Consider the following 22,161-nt stretch of genomic DNA (forward strand, 5'->3'; position numbering starts at 1 on the left):
TACTTGCTAAAAGGAAAATCTCTCTTCTGTGGAACTGACATTAGAAAACAGCCCCAACTCTGAATTACAACAGATTGAAGAATTAAACAATCAGTTTAACGACCGACATGAAACCAACTGAAGTCTACGCTTTCAAACCTGTAGTATAACATCAGTAGCTGGCGGGGATGACAATGGTCATGTATTTCTGCGCTTTCCAAATTTTCTAAAAATAAACAGTTGTTGTTATTTTTGGAATTAACTATTAAAAACAGAAATCTGAAATACTAAATACACTGCAGTAGCTCAGGTTTCTTTATGCTAAGCTCGTGCTGTTTCCGTTACACTTAACCCAGATGTTAAGAATTACTTCAAATAACCAACGAGAAAGGGTGGCGGGTGGAAAACCACTGACTCAGCTCACGTAGTACCTGAAGAACACGGCTTCTCTGGCACCACCGACGTCCGTCCCCGCGCCATGGCCGTCGGCGACGGGCGAGTCCGGGTTAGCAGACCCGTTACTGATGCGGTCGCTGCTCTCGTAGCCGGACTCGGTCCTCTGCATGTGCCAGCTGTCCCCGTGCGCCTGGCTCTCCGCCAGGCCCCTGCTTCTCTCCGCTCCTTTCCCGTCAGACTCCAGCGAACTCCCGCTTCCCGTCTCCTGCTTCGTCCCGTCCTCAGAAATGGTCACTAGACCCTTCTGCTCGGGACCCTCTCTGGGCCCATCACCGCAGCCCTGCTCCGTGCTGCACGTGGGCTTGCTACTGGGGTTTGCTTTGTGTCTCGGGCTGGGCTGTCTTTTCTCACTTTCGCTGAAAATGCTGTCAACGTTTAACGTTTCTCTCATGGGTTTCCAGCCGCGGCTCCGGCTTTTGCTGCTGCTGTGACAGCTGCTTCCCTTATCCCTGGACTCCCGGCCGCTGTCGGTCTCGTACCCAGCGCCGCCGTCACTCCTGCCCTTGCCAGCTGTCCTCTGTCCCGGGGCGGGAGCCTGGGCTTTGCTTGAACTTACTGTTTGTGCAGGGGCTCGACCGTGACCGGCAACGCGATCATGCTTACACGGTCCTTTCCCTTGACTGCGACATACACGCGGGTTCCCGTGTTGTCTCAAGCCATTTGTGGCAGGAGGTGACCCGGACCGGAAATGTGAAAGGTCGTCTTCAACCAAATCTTAAAAACAAACGAAAAAAAAAAAACAAAAACAAATAAACTATTCCTCAAAGCCACTTTTTAGTGACAAGCCAAATACCTTATTCGAGAAGAAACGTTAAGCAGTTTTAGATTAAGAATTAAAAGCAAATGATATCACATACTATTTTGAGATTAAAAAGTGCTTTTTTCAGTCCCTATTTTTGCTTAATGAGAAGGCATTCATAGAGGTATAAAAGAACTTAAAAAAATAATTTCATGATATACTTAAAGCTGTTTTTTTTAAAAAAAATAAGCATTCTGTCTCACTCAGAATTAACAAAAATCATAAAAATAAGATATTTTCCACCTCTTGTACTGGTAAAGATTTAAGTTTGTTAACTCAATTACTGAGCGTGTGAAGAAACAGGCGTCCAAGCGCTGCTCTGGGGCGTGCCCACTGGTCCAGCGTCTCAGGACGGCAACTGAGTCCCACCGGTCAAAACTAAAATTAACAAACCCTGACCCAGCAATTCCTCCAAGAGGATTTTACGCCGTGGCCATAAACAAAAAGCATTCGAAGGGGCATGTGCAAGGGTGTCGCCCCAGCAAAACTCTTACATCATTCTTTAAGGTCTCTCAGTAACAGTGAAATTACGCTGTGTCCATAAAGAAAAGGGAATTAAACCCTAAAACGTAAAACATGCCTACATGAACTGTAAACTAGTAACAGTGAACAGAGGGAAGGGCAGGGATTGCTGGAAAGGAAGCTCTTTGCACTTAATTTTCTAACCTTCCTTAGTTATTTGAATGTACCATATGAGTGAATTACATCTACAAATAAAGTTTAAAACATCAAGATATAAACACAAGTGTCCCAGGCTAGAATTAAACAAGAACCACGAAAATTTTGCATTTTTAGATTTAGTATGGGTATATTAAGAAATCATACTAAGAAATATGTAAATATATAAATAGACAAAGCAATTATATTAAATTATACTAAAGTTACAAAATTCAGTTTTAAAATAAGATTTTTAGCAGCCCTATTTTAGATGAATGCTATAAGCTCTTAACTTACCTCTATGTCGGCCTAAATCTTTTCTTTGTCCCTTCTCTAAATCTCTCCTTTGTGAAGAAAGTAAGTTTTTCTGCTCAATAGCTTTTAGAGCACATTCTCTGGAAATGTCTTTTATCTTATCCCTTTGATCAATGTGACTTAATTTAACTGCAAAAGAAATCATTCTTATAATAATACAGATCATTTTTCAAATTGCTCAACAAAAGTAACATTTGAACTACATAAAAATTTTCAGATGTTACATATTAAACACAGAACATTAATTAAACAATGAGCTCATTTTTATGCTTAACCAAAAAAAAAAAAAGTGACACGATTTCTCCTGACAATGGAGGTGCATGTTGTGTTTTAAAACTTCTTATGTGGCCCCTAAAGCAAGTACAGAGGAACCAACACACCTGCCATTAAAATAGCAAGAGCTCCAGGTAACCAAGTGGTCACTGTTTCCACGTGTCTGACTCACTTAAACCTCTGCGGTGGGTACAATTACTGTCTCCATTGCAAGTAGGGAAACTGAGGCAGAGAGAAATCAGAGACTCACTCCAGTGTCAGTACTGAACTGGAATGTGAACCCAAGCTGTCTGGTTCCAATGCTTGCGTTCTCAAACACCCACTCACACTGTTTTGGGGCTTAAAAGTGGGTGTCTTTTGAAAAACAAAAATGTGTTAAAGAATATCAACAATCCATGAGAGGAAAAAAGTGACAGTTTCATTAAGAATTTTTAAAAGCCTTTATTGTCGTTCTTTGTGGATGATAACTGTTAATTCTGGATCTTACGACCCTTGATTGAATGGGTTACTTTTATGGATAGACGTTATTTCATTAATATATATTTAAATCGGTTGCTTATAAAATCATCCTGAACATCCACACGATTAAGAGTTTCATGTGTTTCCAAACCACAACTACACACGGTGCTGTGATGTCTCACTTCGACCCAAGTCACAGAAGGTGGCTTGTGAAAATTAAAGTCACGGAACGACAACGAGAGAGAGGTGAATAAACATGGGGTTGAGAACAAACTGCAGCTATGGTAACTGTGAACTACGGCTGCATTCACCAACAGTGAATTTAATGTTGGTGTATCTGCCAGATTATCAACTCTCCAAGTTGATTACTAGCTCCTGGAAGGAAAAGCCACAGCACAGCTTCCTTTGGTAACCGTCCCGACTACCCCGGGCCTCCCGCAGCTCTGAGCACGCGGAGACCCTCACACACCTTCAAATCAAACCGGTCGGGAAAACCGCAGCTCTCAGAGAAACACAGAAGTCAAAGACCACATTTTGTTACCTACTTGTTATTTTCTCTTCTGGCCAAGGCAAGCCAGCTCAGCACCCCCCAGTAAATGAGGAAAGGAGGACGCTCAGCTGGTCAGGGACCACGTAAAAATGACAATATAAACACATACCTGGTCCTCTCCCTCCACTTGTCTGAATGTGGCTCCGATTAAATGACGAAATAGTATCGGTTGGAAATTTCTGATGTTCTCTCTGTTTTGCCTGACCACCAAATCCATTTTCTTTTGAATTATCTGACTTATAAACTGTGGGCTTTTCACATCCTTCAAAAGATAAAAATGTATCATTCCCTTCCCATCAGTAGAAGAGATGTTTGAATCATCGTTTCAGACGTTTTTTAACTGTAGACAAAAGTACCTAAAACTTAGAGGACTGACATTGCTTAACGATTTCTACAAGCTCTGTAATGCATCCAAAAATGGCCTAACTGCTTTGGACTTTTCCAGTTTACTCAATCACTTAAAATTTACTGCTAGAAAGAGCTACCAGCCAAGCAGCCTCTTCTGTGCCTGTGTGACCCGAACAGAAGGAGACTCGTGAAGGTACTTCTGAGCCCACTGGTGAGGAAAGGTTCCTTTCTAAAGATTAACAACAAATGCTAACATTTTCCTGAACTCCACTCTACTGAAACTTGAATCTGAAATTATCCTGAACATTCATTTTATATCCAGTGTATTAATATTCCTAGTTAAATGGAAAACACTGACAAATTAATAAAGACAAGAATTACCCATGCTCTCTGCGCCAGACTTGTACTGTGACCAGCTGACGACCTGCCTAAGGGCGTCTTCGGTGGAAACCGCTGTGCCCTCCGGGTTCGCGTAGAACAGGAGCAGCGGCTGAAAGTGGCATCGGAGACACTTGGAGACAACGTCTTTCCACCTAGCGCCAACCTTTAAAAAACCACAGTGAATTTAAATAAAACACTTGTAATCAATGTATTATATGAAAAGTCAGAGACTCTGAATTAGTTTGTATTTAAAAAATTTTTAAAGACATTCAGATGCTACCAGTTCATGTGTCCACCCTACTATATAATAATTAATTGTTATTTAGTAAATAGTCTAAATAAAAATCTTTTAAATGTTATCATTTAAAAATTGATGGGAAAAGATTACAGACTTTCTATAACAAGTCTTAATCGTCAAATTTTAGAAGATTTCCGTGCACACAGTTGACTGACTTTCGGCAAAGATTGCAGGGCAATTCAATGGAGAAACACAGAAGAATGTTCTCAACAGATTATGCTAGAATAACCAGGCAGCCATATGAGAAAAAGAACTTTAATTCTGTACCCTACAAAACACAAAAATTAACTCAGAACAGATCACATAGAAACCATGAAACTTACAGAAGAAATCAAAAGAGAAAATCTTTCCCCTTGGGGAAGATAAAGATTTCTTAGGAGACCACACAAACCACAGGAAAAAAAAAAATTATAAAATGGATTTCATCAAAGTTAATTAATAACTTCTGTTCTTGCAAAAAGACACCAGTAAGAAACTGAAAAAGGCAACATACAACTAACAAAGGAGTGGCATGCAGAACAAATTCCTACAGCTCATGAACAAGAAGATAATACAATATGAAATAAGGAGATGATACAATATGAAATACTGGCTAAACACTCGATCAATCAGCACATGAGAAGATGCCCAGGACCAATCCCAAGGGAACACACTAAAGCCACAGCGGGTGACGCACGACCACAGGACGGGCTCAAATGAGAGACACCAACACGAGGTGCTGGCAAGAATGTGGAACAGGGAACTCTCGTGCCCCGCCTGTAGGAAACGCAAACTGGTTACACTCGCGTCGGAAATTAATTTGATAGCTTCTTGTGAAGTTTGACATGCACTTAGCACACAACCCAGGAATCCCACTTCTGGGTATTCTCTAAGAGCAATGGAAAAAAATATGTTCACACCAAGACTATTCACACTTCAACAGGCAACTGGAGAAATTGTTGTACGGCCACGAAATGGAACACAATAAAAACGAAGCCCTGATACAAACGGCACGAATGAACCTTAAAGACCTGACGCTGAAGGAAGAAAGCCAGAAACATGCTGTAAGAGACCATCTACGGTGACATCAGGGATCCCCTGGGCCTGGGGCAGAGTGGGGGACTGACCGCAGAGGCGCATGACGCAACTTTCCTGGGGTGACGAACGTGTCCTGTGTACTGATCATGGTGTTTACAGAGGTGACCACATTCATCAAAACCCAAACTGTACACTTAACAGGGGTGCATTTTAACATTTGTAAATTATACCTCTATAAATTTACAAAACAAAATCAACCAACCAAACAAGAAAACTCCCCTAAGACATTCTCAAATACTTTTCCAGGGTAGAGGCCTTTAAAAAAAACCTCAAGGAGCTTTTTCAGACTCCACGTACTCAGCTGTTTACCCTCCTCACCTGGGATTCTGAGACTTGAGGAGTCAATTTCAAAAAAAAAAAAAAAAAAACCAAAAACACAAAAAACCTCACAGGGTGATTTATACACCCCATTCATTCTTGCTCTAAATTTTGACAGCTTAAACTACAGAGATGCAAAGTAGGGACTCCAAAATGTTGCTACGCACGGACTCAAGACAGAACTCCCAATAAACTCCTGTATCAAGTGCTAAGTAATTCAAGCAAAGTAAAGACTTTAGAATATGAATACCAAAATTTTTTCACCAGCTTTATTGAGATATATAAAATAAAATTATCTAGTTATAGTAAGTCAGTGAGTTTTGACAAATACATACAATCATGTAATCCTCACCCCAAAATCTTCCCTTGTACCTCCCCCTTTGCAGTCTCTGGTAATCACGGATCTATTATTTCCTATACTTTGTTTTCTCCTCTTCCAGAATTCCATATACATGGAATCACAGTACACAATCATTTACGTCTCGCTTCTTTCACTAAGCATAACGCTTCTAAGATCTGTCCACACTGCTGCAGGTACCGACACATGCATGGAGGGAAATAAAACACAGTGGAAATCAAGCAGGGGGAGTAAGGAGGAGGGAGGGGCAAAACCTACCTAACGGGGCACAATGAACACTACCTGGGTGATGGGCACACTCACAGTCCTCACTCAAGCATGACAAAAGTGACCCATGTAACCAAAAACATTTACACCCCTGTAATATTTTGAATTAAAAAAAAAAGACTAGCATGTTTTCATCGCTAGTGATATAAAATTATCGTGACTCATCCACAAAGAAACATATACTGTAACTATGTATCACTGACAGTTACGTATGATCCCTAACGTTCATGAGTCAACTTTTATTAGTCTGGAAATGGGCTCGTTTGAAAGTGAGCTTCAAAATAAACTAAATTTAAAGAATAAAAGGAAGTTTGGAACTGATAGTTACCATTATGCTCATCTATTATTATTTTACGTAATATAATTTTGAGTATCATTGTATCATTTATCCCTAAAAAGCAAAAAACCGTGGTAATAATTCCAGTTAGTGGAAGTGCCACTTACCTCTTTCACATTTGCATCATCAAAAAACACCCACTTGGAGCTCTTGGTGTGAAACGCAAAGGCGCAGTAATGCCGGCTGGTGTAGCAGATCACACCCACAAGGTGAAGTTCACTACTCCTGGCATTTTCATCAGTGACTCTATAAAAAAGCTGTTTAAAAAATTAGTAATATAGATTTAATACTGTATCTTTTTAAAAATGAGGAACAACAATTTGATGAATCGTTATGAAAAAGATCTCTCGTGCATACTGCCCCAATCCAACAATATCTTACTCAAGGCACCACTAACATTGTACCGTTGACACGATTACTACTTTTAATTCATCTACAGGAACTTCAAGTCTCATCAAATGAATTCACTACAAATTAGTTTAGTAATACAGCATCTAAATATATGACTGACACTTTACATATAAACTCAAAATGTGAGATAAATTGCACATTCCTGGTAATTCTTGATTGAATCACATATTTAAATATACATTAAACACATTATTTAAAAAATCATCAATTTTTCATCGTAACATAAACAAATTCAAAATATATTAAGAAAGTAACAAGCATATTAAAAGACCAGTGCTGTAGACGAATTTTAAATCTTAAACTTTTCTAGATTAAAAATATTAATATTTATAATCATGATCGTACATATAAAAAATAATCTACCATCATCATCATTCTGGAGTAAAAGAGGGAAAGGGCATGAGACAGTTTAGTCTGTAACTGAGAGACATTCCAGTTAGCCTGATTTGACCCTTTATCTTTACTAGAGCACATCTCAATATTATTTCCCTCAGGAAGAAATTTAGTTCTGAAAAACAAAAATAAGAGTATCCAAATATATGAAGATGTTTCAGAGAAAATGAAAAATAAAAGAGAAAAGAACGAGAAAGGGTAAGCTACCCCAGGGAGATAAAGATGCGTTGCTAAATTCCGAACAACATCCTCCGTCAAGTCGGAATGCTCCGAGTCCCAGACCAAACCAATCGTAACAATCTCTGGGCAATTCATCAAAACACGGCGGATTTTTATTTTTTGACCACAGTTACTCTACAAAAAAACACAAAGGCAAGTTTTGAAATTGTCAAAAAATGTAGCACAGGCAAAACCTTATACAGTTTGTATCATACAATGACAATCTTAACATATACCTGAAATTTACTTCTTCAGTATACTAGAAACTGACTTCTAACAAGCTATTTGTTTTAATTATTGATTAAATAGTAAGTTTATTTTAAATCAAAAAATATTCTTTGATATTTTTGTAGATCTGTTAAAGTAAAAATTCAAACATAAAAAAAGCAGAAATAAAACCCTTGGAAGTCATTAACAATTCAGATGACAAAATAAAATTTATCATGTCCATTTAAAAAAAGAAGAAACTTTCTCTCCAATCAAATGACAAATTTCAGACCTTGAAAAGATTCAATACATGCTACCTTAAATCCTTCACAAAATTAAGACTTTTTAAAAGACAAAATGCTAAGATAAATAGCTCACATGGTATAAAGTTATCTAAATTAATATTTTTAAAAATTCTGTATGAGAATATTTACATGATAATTTCTGAATGTCTACTTTCAAACTTACAAACATTGAAGCAGTCTAATATTCTCCAAATTACACTTACAGGACATTTCCTGTAGTCATCTGTTGTATTTGCTGCTTGTAGCAATTCTGCAAACATTTCAGGTTTAAAGCGTTCGTGCCTTTCCACCATTCTTTCAACTTCATTGCTATAAAAAAAGAAGCAGTCCTAAATCTGGCCTATGAACGTAAAACTTTAATAAATTACACAAGAAAAATATGAAGTTATCGATACAGATGTGCATCACTTTTTCTGCCTAAAACATGACTGTGTCTGGAAAATCAGCCACAAAGTGTATTTCCATAAAGTAAAAAAATTATTAATTTGGCGGGTGTATGATGAAAAGACTTAGGCCAAGTACAGAATAAAATAATACAAAGTTATATTTTTATTTGCAACTACATGAAGGTCAGATGCTCTGTCTGGAGGTATTTCTAAGGCAAATGTTTCTTTTATACTGTAACTTAATAAGGAAACTTGAGTTTAAACTCTGCCATAACGAGAACAAAACTGTGGGAAAGGCTCCCTCTCTGGCCCAGAGTTCCTGAAAGCAAAGTTATCAATTTCGGCTCGAAGGCCCTTTGCTGATTATATGAAGTCACAATCAAAGTTATCTAAGCCAGAATTGTGCCTTTTGTTCCTATTATGAACATTAATCATTCTGGTCTTTAAAAGGCAGGCCTTTTAATACACTACAGGGAATCTGTGCCATTTTTTATTCAACTTCTCTAAGAGTCATATTATTACATATCAAGGTATTAAGGGCCTTTAAACAACTACTGAAACATTTCCAAAAAGGAATGTAATGTGAGCTGAAAAGCTCTTACTGTTTCCATTCTAGATGTTCTGGCTCTACTTAACAGTAATGTAACCATCACAGAGCTGGATGTATTCTACAGTTCAACAGTTTAAATAACCTACAAGCGTTCGGTAACACCTAAAAGTACTCTTCCAAACACTTCGTAAGTATACTAGAAAGCCCTTAATCGGATAAGCTCGTTAAAATTGCACATCTTGGTTTTACAAAACCGACAGCACTAGAGTAATAGTTAACTGGACACACTGTGAAGTCAGACCTGGGTTTCAATCTTAATTCATCGCTTACCAGATTAACCTCATTAAACCTACTTCTTCGACAACAAAATAGTGCTTTTGTTAAGATTAAAAATGACAATTACATAAAGCCTGGAACATAGTGAGCATCCAATAACGGGTACTCAATACTTAATACCAATAAAAAGGAAGACACTAGAATTAGAACTCAAAGTCTGTACTCCTGCAACTTGCAGTGTGGACCAGGCAGAAATTGACAGGGATCTAATTCTCAGTACCTAAGATACTGCCTCAGAACACTGTTATTTTACACGAGAGTTTCAAAGTAAAGTTAAAATTTTACATTTTTAACTTGTTCAAACAATAGCCTCCTTTTCATACAAATTGAAAAACATGACTGACAATTAACTACAATTGACTGAAGTCTAGAAATGTTCAGTTTTCCAACTGTTGTATATGTAAGAAAGATACTAAACACATCCAAATAACCATGTGGTTATTATCCAGTAATCTTTAAGAAATCATGTGTTATGCCCAAGAAAGCAAGGAAGTTAAATAATAGAAAATGGATGAACACACAATATTCACTTTGCACACTGATAAAAATACTGACAGCATTTATCAACTGTTGCACTGATAGATTCTAATTGATAATTATTCATCCAAGTTATATCTTTTGTATTAAAATATCTGCAAACATTTATGATCTTATTCAGTGTTTACCACATACCAAATATATTTATACTCTCCAATGCCTGTTGGAAAGTGTTCAAACAATCTTTATTTACATTATGTAAGGTCTAGGGATTGCTTCCGGATCCTAACTGGCCAATGTTTCCTGGACAGACAGGGTGGGGGACAGAGGGAAGGAGGGAGGGACAGTCCTGCAGGCAAATTTTTATGTGAGGTCAATGCTGAGCCCTCAAATGTGAAAACTTGAGAAGTATGTTCACATTTTTCTTTCTTTTCTGCTACTCTAGCTTTTACCACCATGAAGGGACACAGTGGAGCTGACAAGACACGTGGCCATTACAAAGGGAACATCCTAACAGAAATGAAGAAACCACGTGCAGTTCCGTTTACCACTGAGTTTGTCGTTTTAAGCTGCCCTTCACAGTTCCAAAAACTTGCTATAAACATAAACAGATACAAATTTTGACTAGTATTGTGTACATTTCGCGAAGTGATACATACTTTAGGCCAAACTGCAAACATCCAACTGAGAGACGTATCATTTGGCACCTCTGATGGTAGCGTATTTGCTGGCCTCAGAGAGGGGAAATTCTTGTGTGTTATGGTTTTATAGAGTAAGTGCTCAAGGTGCTTAAACGTGTTATTAACATCTTCGGTAAACATGCTTTAATGGGCTCTTACCATAGGGCTGTTGTAGAAATGTACCGCACAAACTCTGTAAAAGGTAGAGGATCGGATGAGGCTCCGCAGCTACGACACACACACTATAGGTGAAAACACAGGTTTAATCTATCGATCATAATACATAAACACAGTATCTAACCAAACAACTAAGCCAGCTCACCTGTTCATAGAGAGTCATAGCGAACTTCTGGTGAGTGATGCAGGACTTCGAGGTACACATGTCTGCGTCTCTGCTTGGCACGATGTGGAAATGAATCCTCTCCAGTATGTTTTCCTAATTCAAAAATAAAGACAAATGAGCTCCTGGTCTTGTAGGGAAACCTCCAAATACTACCCTTTTTAAGTGAAGATTTCCCAGAGTATACATTTAGGAGTGCCACACATATTGCTGCTTTGCAGTTTTCCTCTCTAATCCACACTCTGAATGTTCAATTATTCACTTTTTGTAGCGTTAGCTTAAAAGAATGTTGTTTAATGAAAGAAACACTGTAATGTAATATATGATTTTAATAAAGATTTTTTAAATCCTTTTAACAACCAACCCATGGTGGCTGATATCTAGAATTTAATATCAGAAAACACATTAATACTTTCCTATATTTCCAGCATTCTCATAGCATTCTCATATTGAGAAAAATCAGATAACTTTTCAAAAATCCTACTTGGATCATCCGGACAGCCATGTGACTTACAGCGGAGCCAAGGCTGTGTATCTAGACCGACCCACACTGCGGGCAAAGTCCTCTGCAGCAAATTTCACATGAATGTTCCGCTTTATAACACAGAGCAGTAAGGGGTATTTCTTTAACACAATAATCCTTCTTTTTATCAAAACTTAACTAATGGATTCTTTTCATTAGCTAACTTCCCCCTCCTCTGCCCCGAAATATTTAAACCATTCCATAATTTTAGCCTGAATTTCTAGACATTGCGTAAATTATCACATCATGTGTTAATACATTTCATTTAAGTGAAAGTAACACTATAAAGTTCAGTATTGTATAAAATGTATTTATCTTTTAAATAATGGATCAATTACAAACAGAAGAAACATGGAAAGTGTATTTTGTTCCTATGTGTGCCATTATTGACACATTGTAACCAACACGGAAGTGTGCCAGGCAATGTGCTAGTCAGTGATCTTTCCATCTGTCTAAAAAAAAAAAACAAAACCATAAAGATGCTCATTTTTAAAAAAAAAACGTAAATAATAACACATAAATGCCCAGTGGATTCTACAGTTATTAAATTCTACAGAAATTCGGGGAATGGAGTGGGATGATTTAGTCATGAATTATCTGGGAGGCATGGCTCAGTTTGGACTTTGAGAAAATGATAGATTTAAAAACTTCTGAGGATATTAGGAACTTGAGCAAAGGCTACTAATTAGGAATATAAAAAATGTGTACGAGGAACACATGGAACCATCTCATTTAGGAAGAAAAATTCAGAGGGGAAGCAAAGAGGTAAGTTCGAGTTTAATTGTAAAGGGCCTCAAAGATGAGAATAAAAAGTCTACATTTGAATCGCAGAAATATTTGAAGAGTTAAGCATTGACCTAAAGAAATTTCTATTAATCTGGTGGTTATTTAAAAATAGATCATAAAGGGATAGGCTGAATGGACACTAGCAGGAGGCTTAATTATGCTGAGAACAAAGGCCTGAACTAGAAAGAAGTCGTGGTGGGAAATATGGAAAGGAAAACGTCTTAGAAAGGTTTGTGAAGAATTCACAGAATTTGCTAAACAGGAGCAGGACCAAGAACCAAGAGAGAAGAAAAGGTTACATCTTAAACGCAGCTGACATCTGTGTCACTGAGACATTTAATAATCAACACGCATATTTTAGAACTAGGTGTGCCCCTGATCAAAGAAATGCTCTGCTTAACAGTGTGGTGGTGACACACGGCCTCAGAACGTCATCCTCACCGATTCCCAACCCGCAGTGTGGGTACGAGAACTGCTGCCCCTAGTAACTGCCCACCAAAGTCCCCTTCTCCCCCCTGCCCGTAAAGAGAAATATCGCTGCCGGGAACACGTCACACATGTGAACCTTCTGGAGGCACAACACTGGCTTAGGTGATATCACTCATATTTAGTAAAGCTTTTAGTGGCCTAATACCTGGTAAAAACTAGAGCAACACAAATAATCAAAACCAAACATACGACACAAAACACAGATGGATTTAAATGGAGCCCCGAGGCTGGGCGTGGCGGCTCACACCGGCAACCCCAAGCGCTTTGGAAGGCCAAAGCGGGAGGAGCACTTGAGGCCAGGAGTTTGAGACCAGCCTGGACAACGTAGGGAGATCCCATCTCTACAAAAAACAGTAAAATTAAAATAAAACAATTTGAGCCTTGAAGGACAGGTAAGACATGGATCCACCAGCCGGTTCCGACACTTCTCCACTGTTGTGAAGTTTTTCATTTGTCTCAAAATCTGCATCATGTAAAGCTGAGATCCTCAGCCCCCGGGAGGGGGTCGCAGCCTGCGAGGGGCCCACACGGCAGCGGGGGGGCAGGCGACACTCCATTGTACCCACAGGGGCTGTCCCCATCCCGCCTCACCCGCTGCCCGAGCTCCGCCTGCCACCCCGCTCCGCACCCCCCAGTGGGGACAAACAGGTCGGGGACCTCGGAACCTCCTCTCCTGCCTTCTCAGGCGGCCACACTTACAAAGCACTCCGCAGCGTCGTCCATGAGGCCCAGCTGAAACCGCTGCTCGTCCCGGAAGCTCTCGGCCAGAGCGTGCCGGATGTTATCCGAGGGCAGCGCCTTTTCCTGGCTGTGCTGAAACTGTGCGAATATCGTCTGCGAAGCAACGGGGACGTCGGTAAGTTTGGGGCCAACGATTTCAAAAACATTTCAATAGTTGCACTACAACACAGAGACGCTCTTAGAAACTCATACAAAACAATTTTTGGCCTGAAATTCCATACGGAAATTGATTATTCATATAAGCGCAGACATGGCTGAAGCAGCCTCTAAATCAAACGTCAGCGAGCATAAAAATTAAACACTTTGCCCAGCTCTCAGGCCCCGGTCCCAGAGATTCCAACCGAGTAAGCCCGAGGTGAGGCCCGTTTTTAAACTGTTCCCCCAGATGATGCTGATGCAGGTTTTTTAAGGAACAGAGTTTTGAGATTAACTAAAAATACAAGAATTAAAATGGTGCAAACCAAAAATAAGTACATAATCACATAAAATTAATAGGAATTCACTAGTCTTTAAAAAATAAAGTTACAGTAGCCTAAAGGAACCTTTATTTTTTGAGACAGGGTCTTACTCTCTCAGCTAGCCTAGAGCGTGGTGGTTTAGTCATAGCTCACTGTAGCCTCGGTTCTGCCACATTCCGTGTGACAGAGATCAGTCGTTACGGCCAGCCCGTGTGCAAGGACCAGACCGGACGAGGAAGAGCGCAAAGGGACGTGCAGGCGTGTTCTGAAGCCCCCTCGACTGCCCCCACTCCCGAGCACGCCTGCCGCCTCTCTCGTGCCCACACGGCTTCTGCCACCCGATTCCGCCACCTCCCGGCCCGCCTGCCAGGGAGGCTCTCCCGGCACCTGGCCTGCAGCTCACTGGCACCTTCTCCAGGTCTTGAGTCAAACGTCGCTTTCTCCGTGGGCTTTCCTGCCACTCAACACCCCCTACGCTCCTTCCCTGCTGTGTTGTTACAATGAGTATCGTCCAACATACTCTTCACTTTGCTTATTTTGTCTCCTCCCCCGTAAGAACACAAGCTGCATGAGAACAAGGATTTTTATCAGTTCTGCTCACTGTTGTACCCTCAGCATCTCCAGAAGGACCCAGAACTCAGGAGAAGCTCAAAACACATTTGCTACAATGAATAAAGAATTATTTCAAAATAATGAAAAACACAGGGTTCCTAACCATTTTATACTACTTACAATATTAAATTTTAACTGCACTATATAAAAGTGGAAAATGAAGACATCAACTGAGTCATAGAAGTCATCTTCAAAACTGTAAATCGCTCAACAGTGAACTTTAGTTACAAACAAATCGACCGAATAGTTGTCAATTGTCAAAATTAAATTTTTGGAGAAGACAATGGATAGTCATTTTTCAGAACTATGAAAAGGTTACCTTCAATGCACAAAATATGCAGGCATCCCCCTGGCAAATATGTCCGGTCAGAACCCGCAAGCTGCGCCGGAATATATCCAGTTGCCATAAAACCTGAAAAACAGCGAGATGGGAAGGAAAAAGAAACACGGTGAGACTTTTCGCACTGTGGAAAAAGACAGTTTTCAATATTTTAAAGATTATAAAAGGTAAATAAGTAACTTCTTTTTTTTTTTTTTTTTGAGACAGAGTCTCACTCTGTTGCCCAGGCTGGAGTGAGTGCCGTGGCATCAGCCTCGCTCACAGCAACCTCAGACTCCTGAGCTCAAGGGATCCTCCTGTCTCAGCCTCCCGAGTAGCTGGGACTACAGACATGCGCCACCATGCCCGGCTAATTTTTTCTATATATATTTTTAGCTGTCCATATAATTTCTTTCTATTTTTAGTAGAGATGGGGTCTCGCTCTTGCTCAGGCTGGTCACGAATAAGTAACTTCTTTTACTCTCCTGTACATAATCAGACGTCCACAACCACGAGGAATAACAGCAGGTATAGCACCACTACATACGTGTTAGACAGATATAAAAGAGGGATTTAGAAGATGCTGTTTCACAGGAAAAGCCACGACAGGCATAGAACAGGGTGAAGCTGACTCCGCAGTTAAGGGTTTGATACGAACAGGAAACACGGGATACTAAGCAGAGGGTTTGGCTGAGACATGAAAGAGGAAGTGACTCTAATACTTGGAACAAACCGAGATCTAGAAAGGAAATATCATCAGACTTGGAAGCCAGAGTGTGCGGAACCGGGGTCAGCGCACCGCGGCAAGGGGAGGGTACGCGGGGGTGTGAGCGGTCACAGGGCACCGCAAAAGAAAGGGGCCGTCCGCGCGGTGACTAGGCAGCGGTTAAGAAATAACCTGATACCGTTTGCTGCGATTATCCATCCATCCTCTGCTACTAACAGACAAAGCCAAAACAAACAGAAAAGACGGTCACTGTTGAAATAAATCAGCCCCGTACTCAAGATCATTCTGAAAACCCTGCATTCTGTACAATGGGGTCCCAACAGTGCCTGTCTCCTAGAGTCCCTGTAAGGATTAAACCACAGGTGACAACCTGTGACGTGGGCAGGGCAGGGCTGGCACTCGGCTGGCACACAGTGGACACCAGCGGCCATCTGTGGCTTTTACTACGAGGACAATAAACAAGACCTTCAAGCTTCCCTAACCTTTCAGGCATGTCGTCAAATAATAAAACTAAGGAAATCCATTCATGATCTCTCCTTTCTCCCAACTAAAAATATTAATAAAAAGTTAATAAAAACAAGTTGGTTTTAACGTTTCCTGTATTTTCAACTACTTGGCAACTAAAGGTCACTTCCGAATTTCCCTTTAGAAGTTGCTTTTTCTTAAAGCATAACTAATGTGTTCCATCCATCTAGCAGAAATAACTCAGTGTTTTGAAAGCACTTGATAATGTTGAATAAGTTTCTTGCATCTCATATCCCATCACACCATAAAAAACACTGAAATCCATTTTGCCAACCGAGATGCAGATCAATGACAGCACAACCTCAGAAGCAGTGTGTCACCGTGGCTGGTGACACGACACCTGGAGGCTGGTCACCAGCTGCTCATTCCGGCTTTACCGTTTCCCAGCTCTTGCACTGACTCAGACAAAATGCTTTCTGGACTCAGTTTCCTCATCAGCAAAGTAAGGAAAAATGCAGCACCCGCCTCTTAGGGCTGTTAAAAGGATTACACTAGGTGACACACGTAATGTTCAGTCAAGCTTCTAGTACACAGGAAGAACACAATAAATGTTAATTATTAAATATTATAACTTTGCTTCTAACTCGGAGAAGTTAAACCACACTGAAATGCCACACCTACGTAATTGTGCTGCTTTCTCAACAGATAAAAGTTTAAAATATTCAGCCCAAATAAGACGCCCGCCATCATCTGTTCATATAGTTGGTGAAGTCTTTCAAACGTCACTGGAATGTTTTCTGGTACTAGCCACATTTTTAGGTTAACACGGGATCAAACTACAGAAAAAACATTTTACGTGATTTCTTTAAAGTTCTCTGTACATCACAATACTCAAAACAATAGTGTAAAGCCTATTTTAACAAATCTCTATCACAAAATAATTATTCTAGTTAATCCTTATCCTATTTAAAAATGTTGATTATATTCTACTGCCTATTTTTTTTTTTTTTTTTTTTTTTTTTGAGACAGAGTCTCACTCTGTTGCCCAGGCTAGAGTGAGTGCCGTGGCGTTAGCCTAGCTCACAGCAACCTCAAACTCCTGAGCTCAAGCGATCCTCCTGTCTCAGCCTCCCGAGTAGCTGGGACTACAGGCATGCACCACCATGCCCGGCTGATTTTTTTTTTCTCTATATATTTTTAGCTGTCCATATAATTTCTTTCTATTTTTAGTAGAGATGGGGTCTCGCTCTTGCTCAGGCTGGTCTCGAACTTCTGAGCTCAAACGATCCGCCCACCTCGGCCTCCCAGAGTGCTAGGATTACAGGCGTGAGCCACCGCGCCTGGCCTCTACTGCCTATTTTAAAAAATTAAACTTTAAGCTAGTTGTGGAATTAATTCGTTTCTAGCAATATACGCTTTTTTCCTTTTCACTATTTGTAAGTCAAAATTTAAATGGTGCCTAACAAAATTAATGTAGTTATTGTTGAATGTTTATACATATTTCTCATGATCATTCCCAAAAGATCAATATAAACCTGCATACACCTTAAATAAAGGAATGCAAATCTTTCATCATATATTCCTCACTCCAAAATAATGTAAAAGATAGCTTAAATATTAAGTAGCAAGAAATGGCATATAAATTCATTTTTCTGACTTACACTAGATCCATGACATTTTAATCATGTCTGCTTTCAGTAATTTCTCGTAAGACATATTCCACAACTTATTTCTCAGCAGTTTTTTTAAAAGTATTAATCAAATTGCATAGTAACATTTGTATTTTGAATTTTTAAAAGCCAGGCTTTTTCTGATAAAAAGGCTCTTTGAAAAGTTATTTTGTCAATGAGGATTAGCTTTGTGAATTAGTTTATATGGCAGACGTCTTAACATCAGGGGACGGCAGATACCCCCAAATCTGCTGGAGCTGGCGGGCAGAAGACTGCAGAGAGAGCTGCACAGAGAGTTAACACCAAGGACAGGTAGAAGCCCCCTGACCCTCCAGCATTTGGAGGCATAATAGGAGGAAACTGCCTGAGGCCAGGGAAAGAAATATCCCAAAAGAGTAGAGGAAATACCGCGCAGAGCTCACACAGGCCCAGGATATGCCTGTTCCCACAGCCAACGTGGAAAATTTCACAGTCCACACAGCACGGGTTGAAGGATCTCGACAGCAGAAAAATTAAACCGAGCATAAATAAACTCGGCTCTGTCCTGCCGCACAAAGTTTAAAAGTAAAATGATCAAGCTGTTTCCAAATAAATTAACTCTGTGCCAGAACAAAGTTCAAGATTATTTTTAAGAATATACAGATATCCATAACCCAATACGGTAAAATTTGTCTGACATCCAGTAAAAATTACCAGGTATTCAATGAAATGAGAAAATACAACCCAGAATGAAGAATGGGAAAAAAAAAAACAAAAAAAAAACGAACAATTGAAACTCGCCCAGAATTTACACAACAGAATTAGAATACAAGGACATAAAAACAATTATTACAACTGTATTTCATATGTTTAAGAGACTAGAGGTAAGAGACTGAACATGCTAAGTAGAGACAGGAATGAGATTTTAAGAAAACCCGTATCAAACTTCTAGAGGTGAAAACTACAACGTCTAAGATACGCTGGATGGGATTAACAGCACATTAGACACACTGTCAAGGAAAAGATTAATGAACTTGAAGACGTAGTAATAGAAACCATACAACATAAAACAGATGAAAAAAAAATCAAGAAAGAAAACAGAGCGTCAGTGAGCTGTGGGACAACTTCAAGCAACAAACTATTCTAGTATACGTAATCGAAGTCCCCCAAACGAGGGAAGAGACAGAAATAACAGCCCAAGAGTTTCCAAATTTGATTAAAATTATAAACTCACAGATCCAAGATGTCTAACAAACCCAAACATCAAAAACAAGAAAACTATATCAAGACACATCCTCATTAAATTGCTTTAAACCAGTGATAAGGAGAAAAATCTTAAAAGCAGCGAAAAAGAACAAGCTATAGACAGAGAAGCAAAGATCAGAATAGATTTTTTCATTAGAAATGATGCACACTAAAACACAGAGAAGCAAAATCGGTTAAGTACTGAAAGAAAAATGTCACCTTAGACACTCTTTACTGAGTAAAAATGTCTTTCAAGAACAAAAGTGAAATGCAGATTTTTGTTCACACAAAAGCTGAAAGAATGCATTCCCAGCAGACCTGCACTATAAGAGAAATCCTTTGAGCAGAAAAATGTGGGTATCACATGGAAATATGGATCTATGCCAGGGAGTGGATGGGCATCAGCAACAGGAACTGTGTAGGTATCAACAGTCGTCACGGTAAAAACACATCCCCATAGGAATACTTCTCCATCTTCTCTACCACGTAAGTTTCCTTACTCAGAATTTTCTCCTATTCCAAGATGCTTTTAGTCTCCCTAAACTAGACACACTATTTCGGGAGCTAAAGAAAGGACAGAAATAGAGGAAAAAATATAACAGTGGAAAGGAGCAAGCAAAGAGGTAAGAGGAAAAGATCTGAAATGGTAAAAGCTTTCTCACAGCCTGATTCAATCACAAGGATTTAATTCCAGGTCTTTGGGTATCTGGTATTTCTACATCCAGTGTCATTCAATAAATATTTTTCTGCATTTCTCATGGTACTTAATGCCAGTGGGATCTTTGAGCCAGGACAGGATAATAAATTAGAATTAATGCTTTCCTAATAACAATTTCTTCTCTTTCTCTGGGTGAATTAAAGAACTTTCAAGTTTGATATTTGTCCTAGGCAGAGGGCGACTGAGAACACAGGTCTGAGTCAGCTGTCTGCACTCTTGACACACTCTAGATGTGCCCATTTATCAAATGAGCTAATCAACCAATACTTTTCTCTCTCCCCTCCCAGTTTCCAAGAGAAGAAAATGAATGTATGTAAAAAGTGATTCATTTTAAAAGAATTCTTTGGAGGTATCTTCCAGGGTCAGTAGAAAAACATTTCACATTCTAACTCCTCCTCCTCTTCAGGATTCTACAGTCAATGGTCAGAAGAACACAGGACCCTACAAAATCCGGAACCGCTGAATAAAAACTATCGTTACACGTAAGAAAGGACATTTACCTAAGGCAGAGAGCTGGTTAATACACATATGTTAATTAAAAGAATTCCAACAAGGATTGATGCAAAATGGATTAACTTTCGATTTAACCACAACAGGAGTGCCCGAATCAGGATTCCATGGAGATGATTTAGGGCCACGGTGGGAGGGGAAGAGAGTTCAAGTACAGAGACCAAAAACTCTGCTTTCTCATTACAATCCCAGCAGCTAATTCCTGTTTATCCTAGGTGTTGAGATTTACCCTAGATTTCCCGTTCTTAAAAAACGGGAGCTGAATATACGTTAGCTGAATAAAACAAAAATTTTTACGTGTTTTAGAAAACTATTCCTAATCTACTAAATAAACATTTTAAATAAAAAGATTTTTATATTAGTAAAACACATCATTCTATTGACATAACCATTTCCATTTATTATAAAAAACAAAATGCCCAGCCAAAATACTTTTGTTCCCATTAAAAGTGATATTAAAAAGTCATTCAATAGTAACTTTATTCTCAAAATATGAGTTAAATAACCATTAAACAAGGATTTCCTGAGAAGTAGTTGTAAGAATTTAACAATTATGGTCTCACCTGTACAGCACTGTTGAGAAAGCAGCTATTCTGTCCCGGTTCATTTAGCAAGCCTTTGGTCGGGGCCAGGGACAGCATGCTCCCGGGCTGGTAAACTTTCCCAAGGTGGCCACCGGGTTTCCGTAGGAACTTTACCCACGCCATTTTCAACCAACTTGGTTTGCATTAAAGCCAAGAATTGTATACTTTTATGTGATATTTCTGATGATAAAATGGATAAGGTTTTCAACTGTCCGCTTAAACGCACTGCGCTCTCTTCTAATAATGTAAGCTTCCAAGTGCATATCTTTTCTGATGTTATAAAGTTTTGAGGACTTTGACAAGTAAAATCGGGTGTGTAAACGTTGAAGCTCTGAGCCCTCAAAAAGAAAGCTACTTTAAACAAGGCCTTAAAATTTTTTAGATGTAAATTTTATGAGAAGCTGTATAAAGTTAAGTTGAAAAAGATTCCTTTAAAACTGCTAAAAATAATATTGATGAACAAATCATTTCCTTTTACACACAAGTCATTTGTCTTGATGGATTAAAAAATATATCTTGACAATACAAAAAAATGTAGAGTTGGAATTTGGCATGATTCCTTTGGTCATTTGTTGTCCTTATGTGATTTTAATAAGAAAGAAGTCTCTTTTTCCCAGGTGAACGTATCAAAGGTGACTCCATATTTCATATCAATGTGACTTCAAACCAAATCTGTAAGAAAGAAAAGAAATGTTTACATAAAAGTAAATGCTAATAAGAAAATTCCGACTTTACTATTTGAACACAGATACTGAATACAGAATTAAAATTCATCCTAAAAAGATTGACAACTAATAATATTCTAAAATATGAAAAGGAAAACATATTTCATTATTAAAATTTTTAAAGATTCCAGTGTGACATTAACCTTTACCCACCTTAAGCTTGTAGTATTGAAAGGATGGCTTCATACGGAAAATATTCTACAAAAAGTAGCAATAAATTAGATCTTAGCTGGTACCCTGTATCTGTCAACACTGAACTGCTTTATTAAAGCAAACACATATCTGCAGACTCTATCATTTTTATCTACCTTACGCACAGAATTACACTTTTCCAAAAAAGTCAGATTTTATGTACATTGATATGCATAATTACTTGAAAGACACCTTTAACTGATAAACAAATCTTAGTGAATTAAAGTTCCATGTTACTCACA

The 22,161-nt window shown here is 39.0% G+C and overlaps 1 protein-coding gene across 3 annotated transcripts in view; it reads right to left on the reverse strand.

The window, feature by feature from the left end:
- Positions 1-21,415, reverse strand: part of USP53 (ubiquitin specific peptidase 53) — a 33,390-nt gene extending 11,975 nt beyond the window's left edge. Inside the window, exons 1-12 of one of the 3 annotated variants that reach the window (XM_069459210.1) lie at positions 20,982-21,415; positions 15,105-15,197; positions 13,674-13,808; positions 11,159-11,272; positions 10,996-11,078; positions 8,611-8,716; positions 7,884-8,030; positions 6,980-7,129; positions 4,218-4,380; positions 3,598-3,750; positions 2,189-2,335; positions 411-1,149 (exon numbers count right to left, since the gene is read on the reverse strand). In XM_069459210.1, coding sequence (XP_069315311.1) covers positions 411-1,149; positions 2,189-2,335; positions 3,598-3,750; positions 4,218-4,380; positions 6,980-7,129; positions 7,884-8,030; positions 8,611-8,716; positions 10,996-11,078; positions 11,159-11,272; positions 13,674-13,808; positions 15,105-15,197; positions 20,982-21,125 — 2,174 coding nt within the window. In that variant the 5' untranslated portion in view covers positions 21,126-21,415. The remainder of the gene's footprint in view (positions 1-410; positions 1,150-2,188; positions 2,336-3,597; positions 3,751-4,217; positions 4,381-6,979; positions 7,130-7,883; positions 8,031-8,610; positions 8,717-10,995; positions 11,079-11,158; positions 11,273-13,673; positions 13,809-15,104; positions 15,198-20,981) is intronic. The other 2 variants (XM_069459211.1, XM_069459212.1) reach the window with 2 other exon arrangements.
- Positions 21,416-22,161: the final 746 nt, after the last annotated feature.

The sequence above is a fragment of the Eulemur rufifrons genome, chromosome 26 (genome assembly GCF_041146395.1).
Source record: "Eulemur rufifrons isolate Redbay chromosome 26, OSU_ERuf_1, whole genome shotgun sequence".
NCBI lineage: Eukaryota > Metazoa > Chordata > Mammalia > Primates > Lemuridae > Eulemur > Eulemur rufifrons.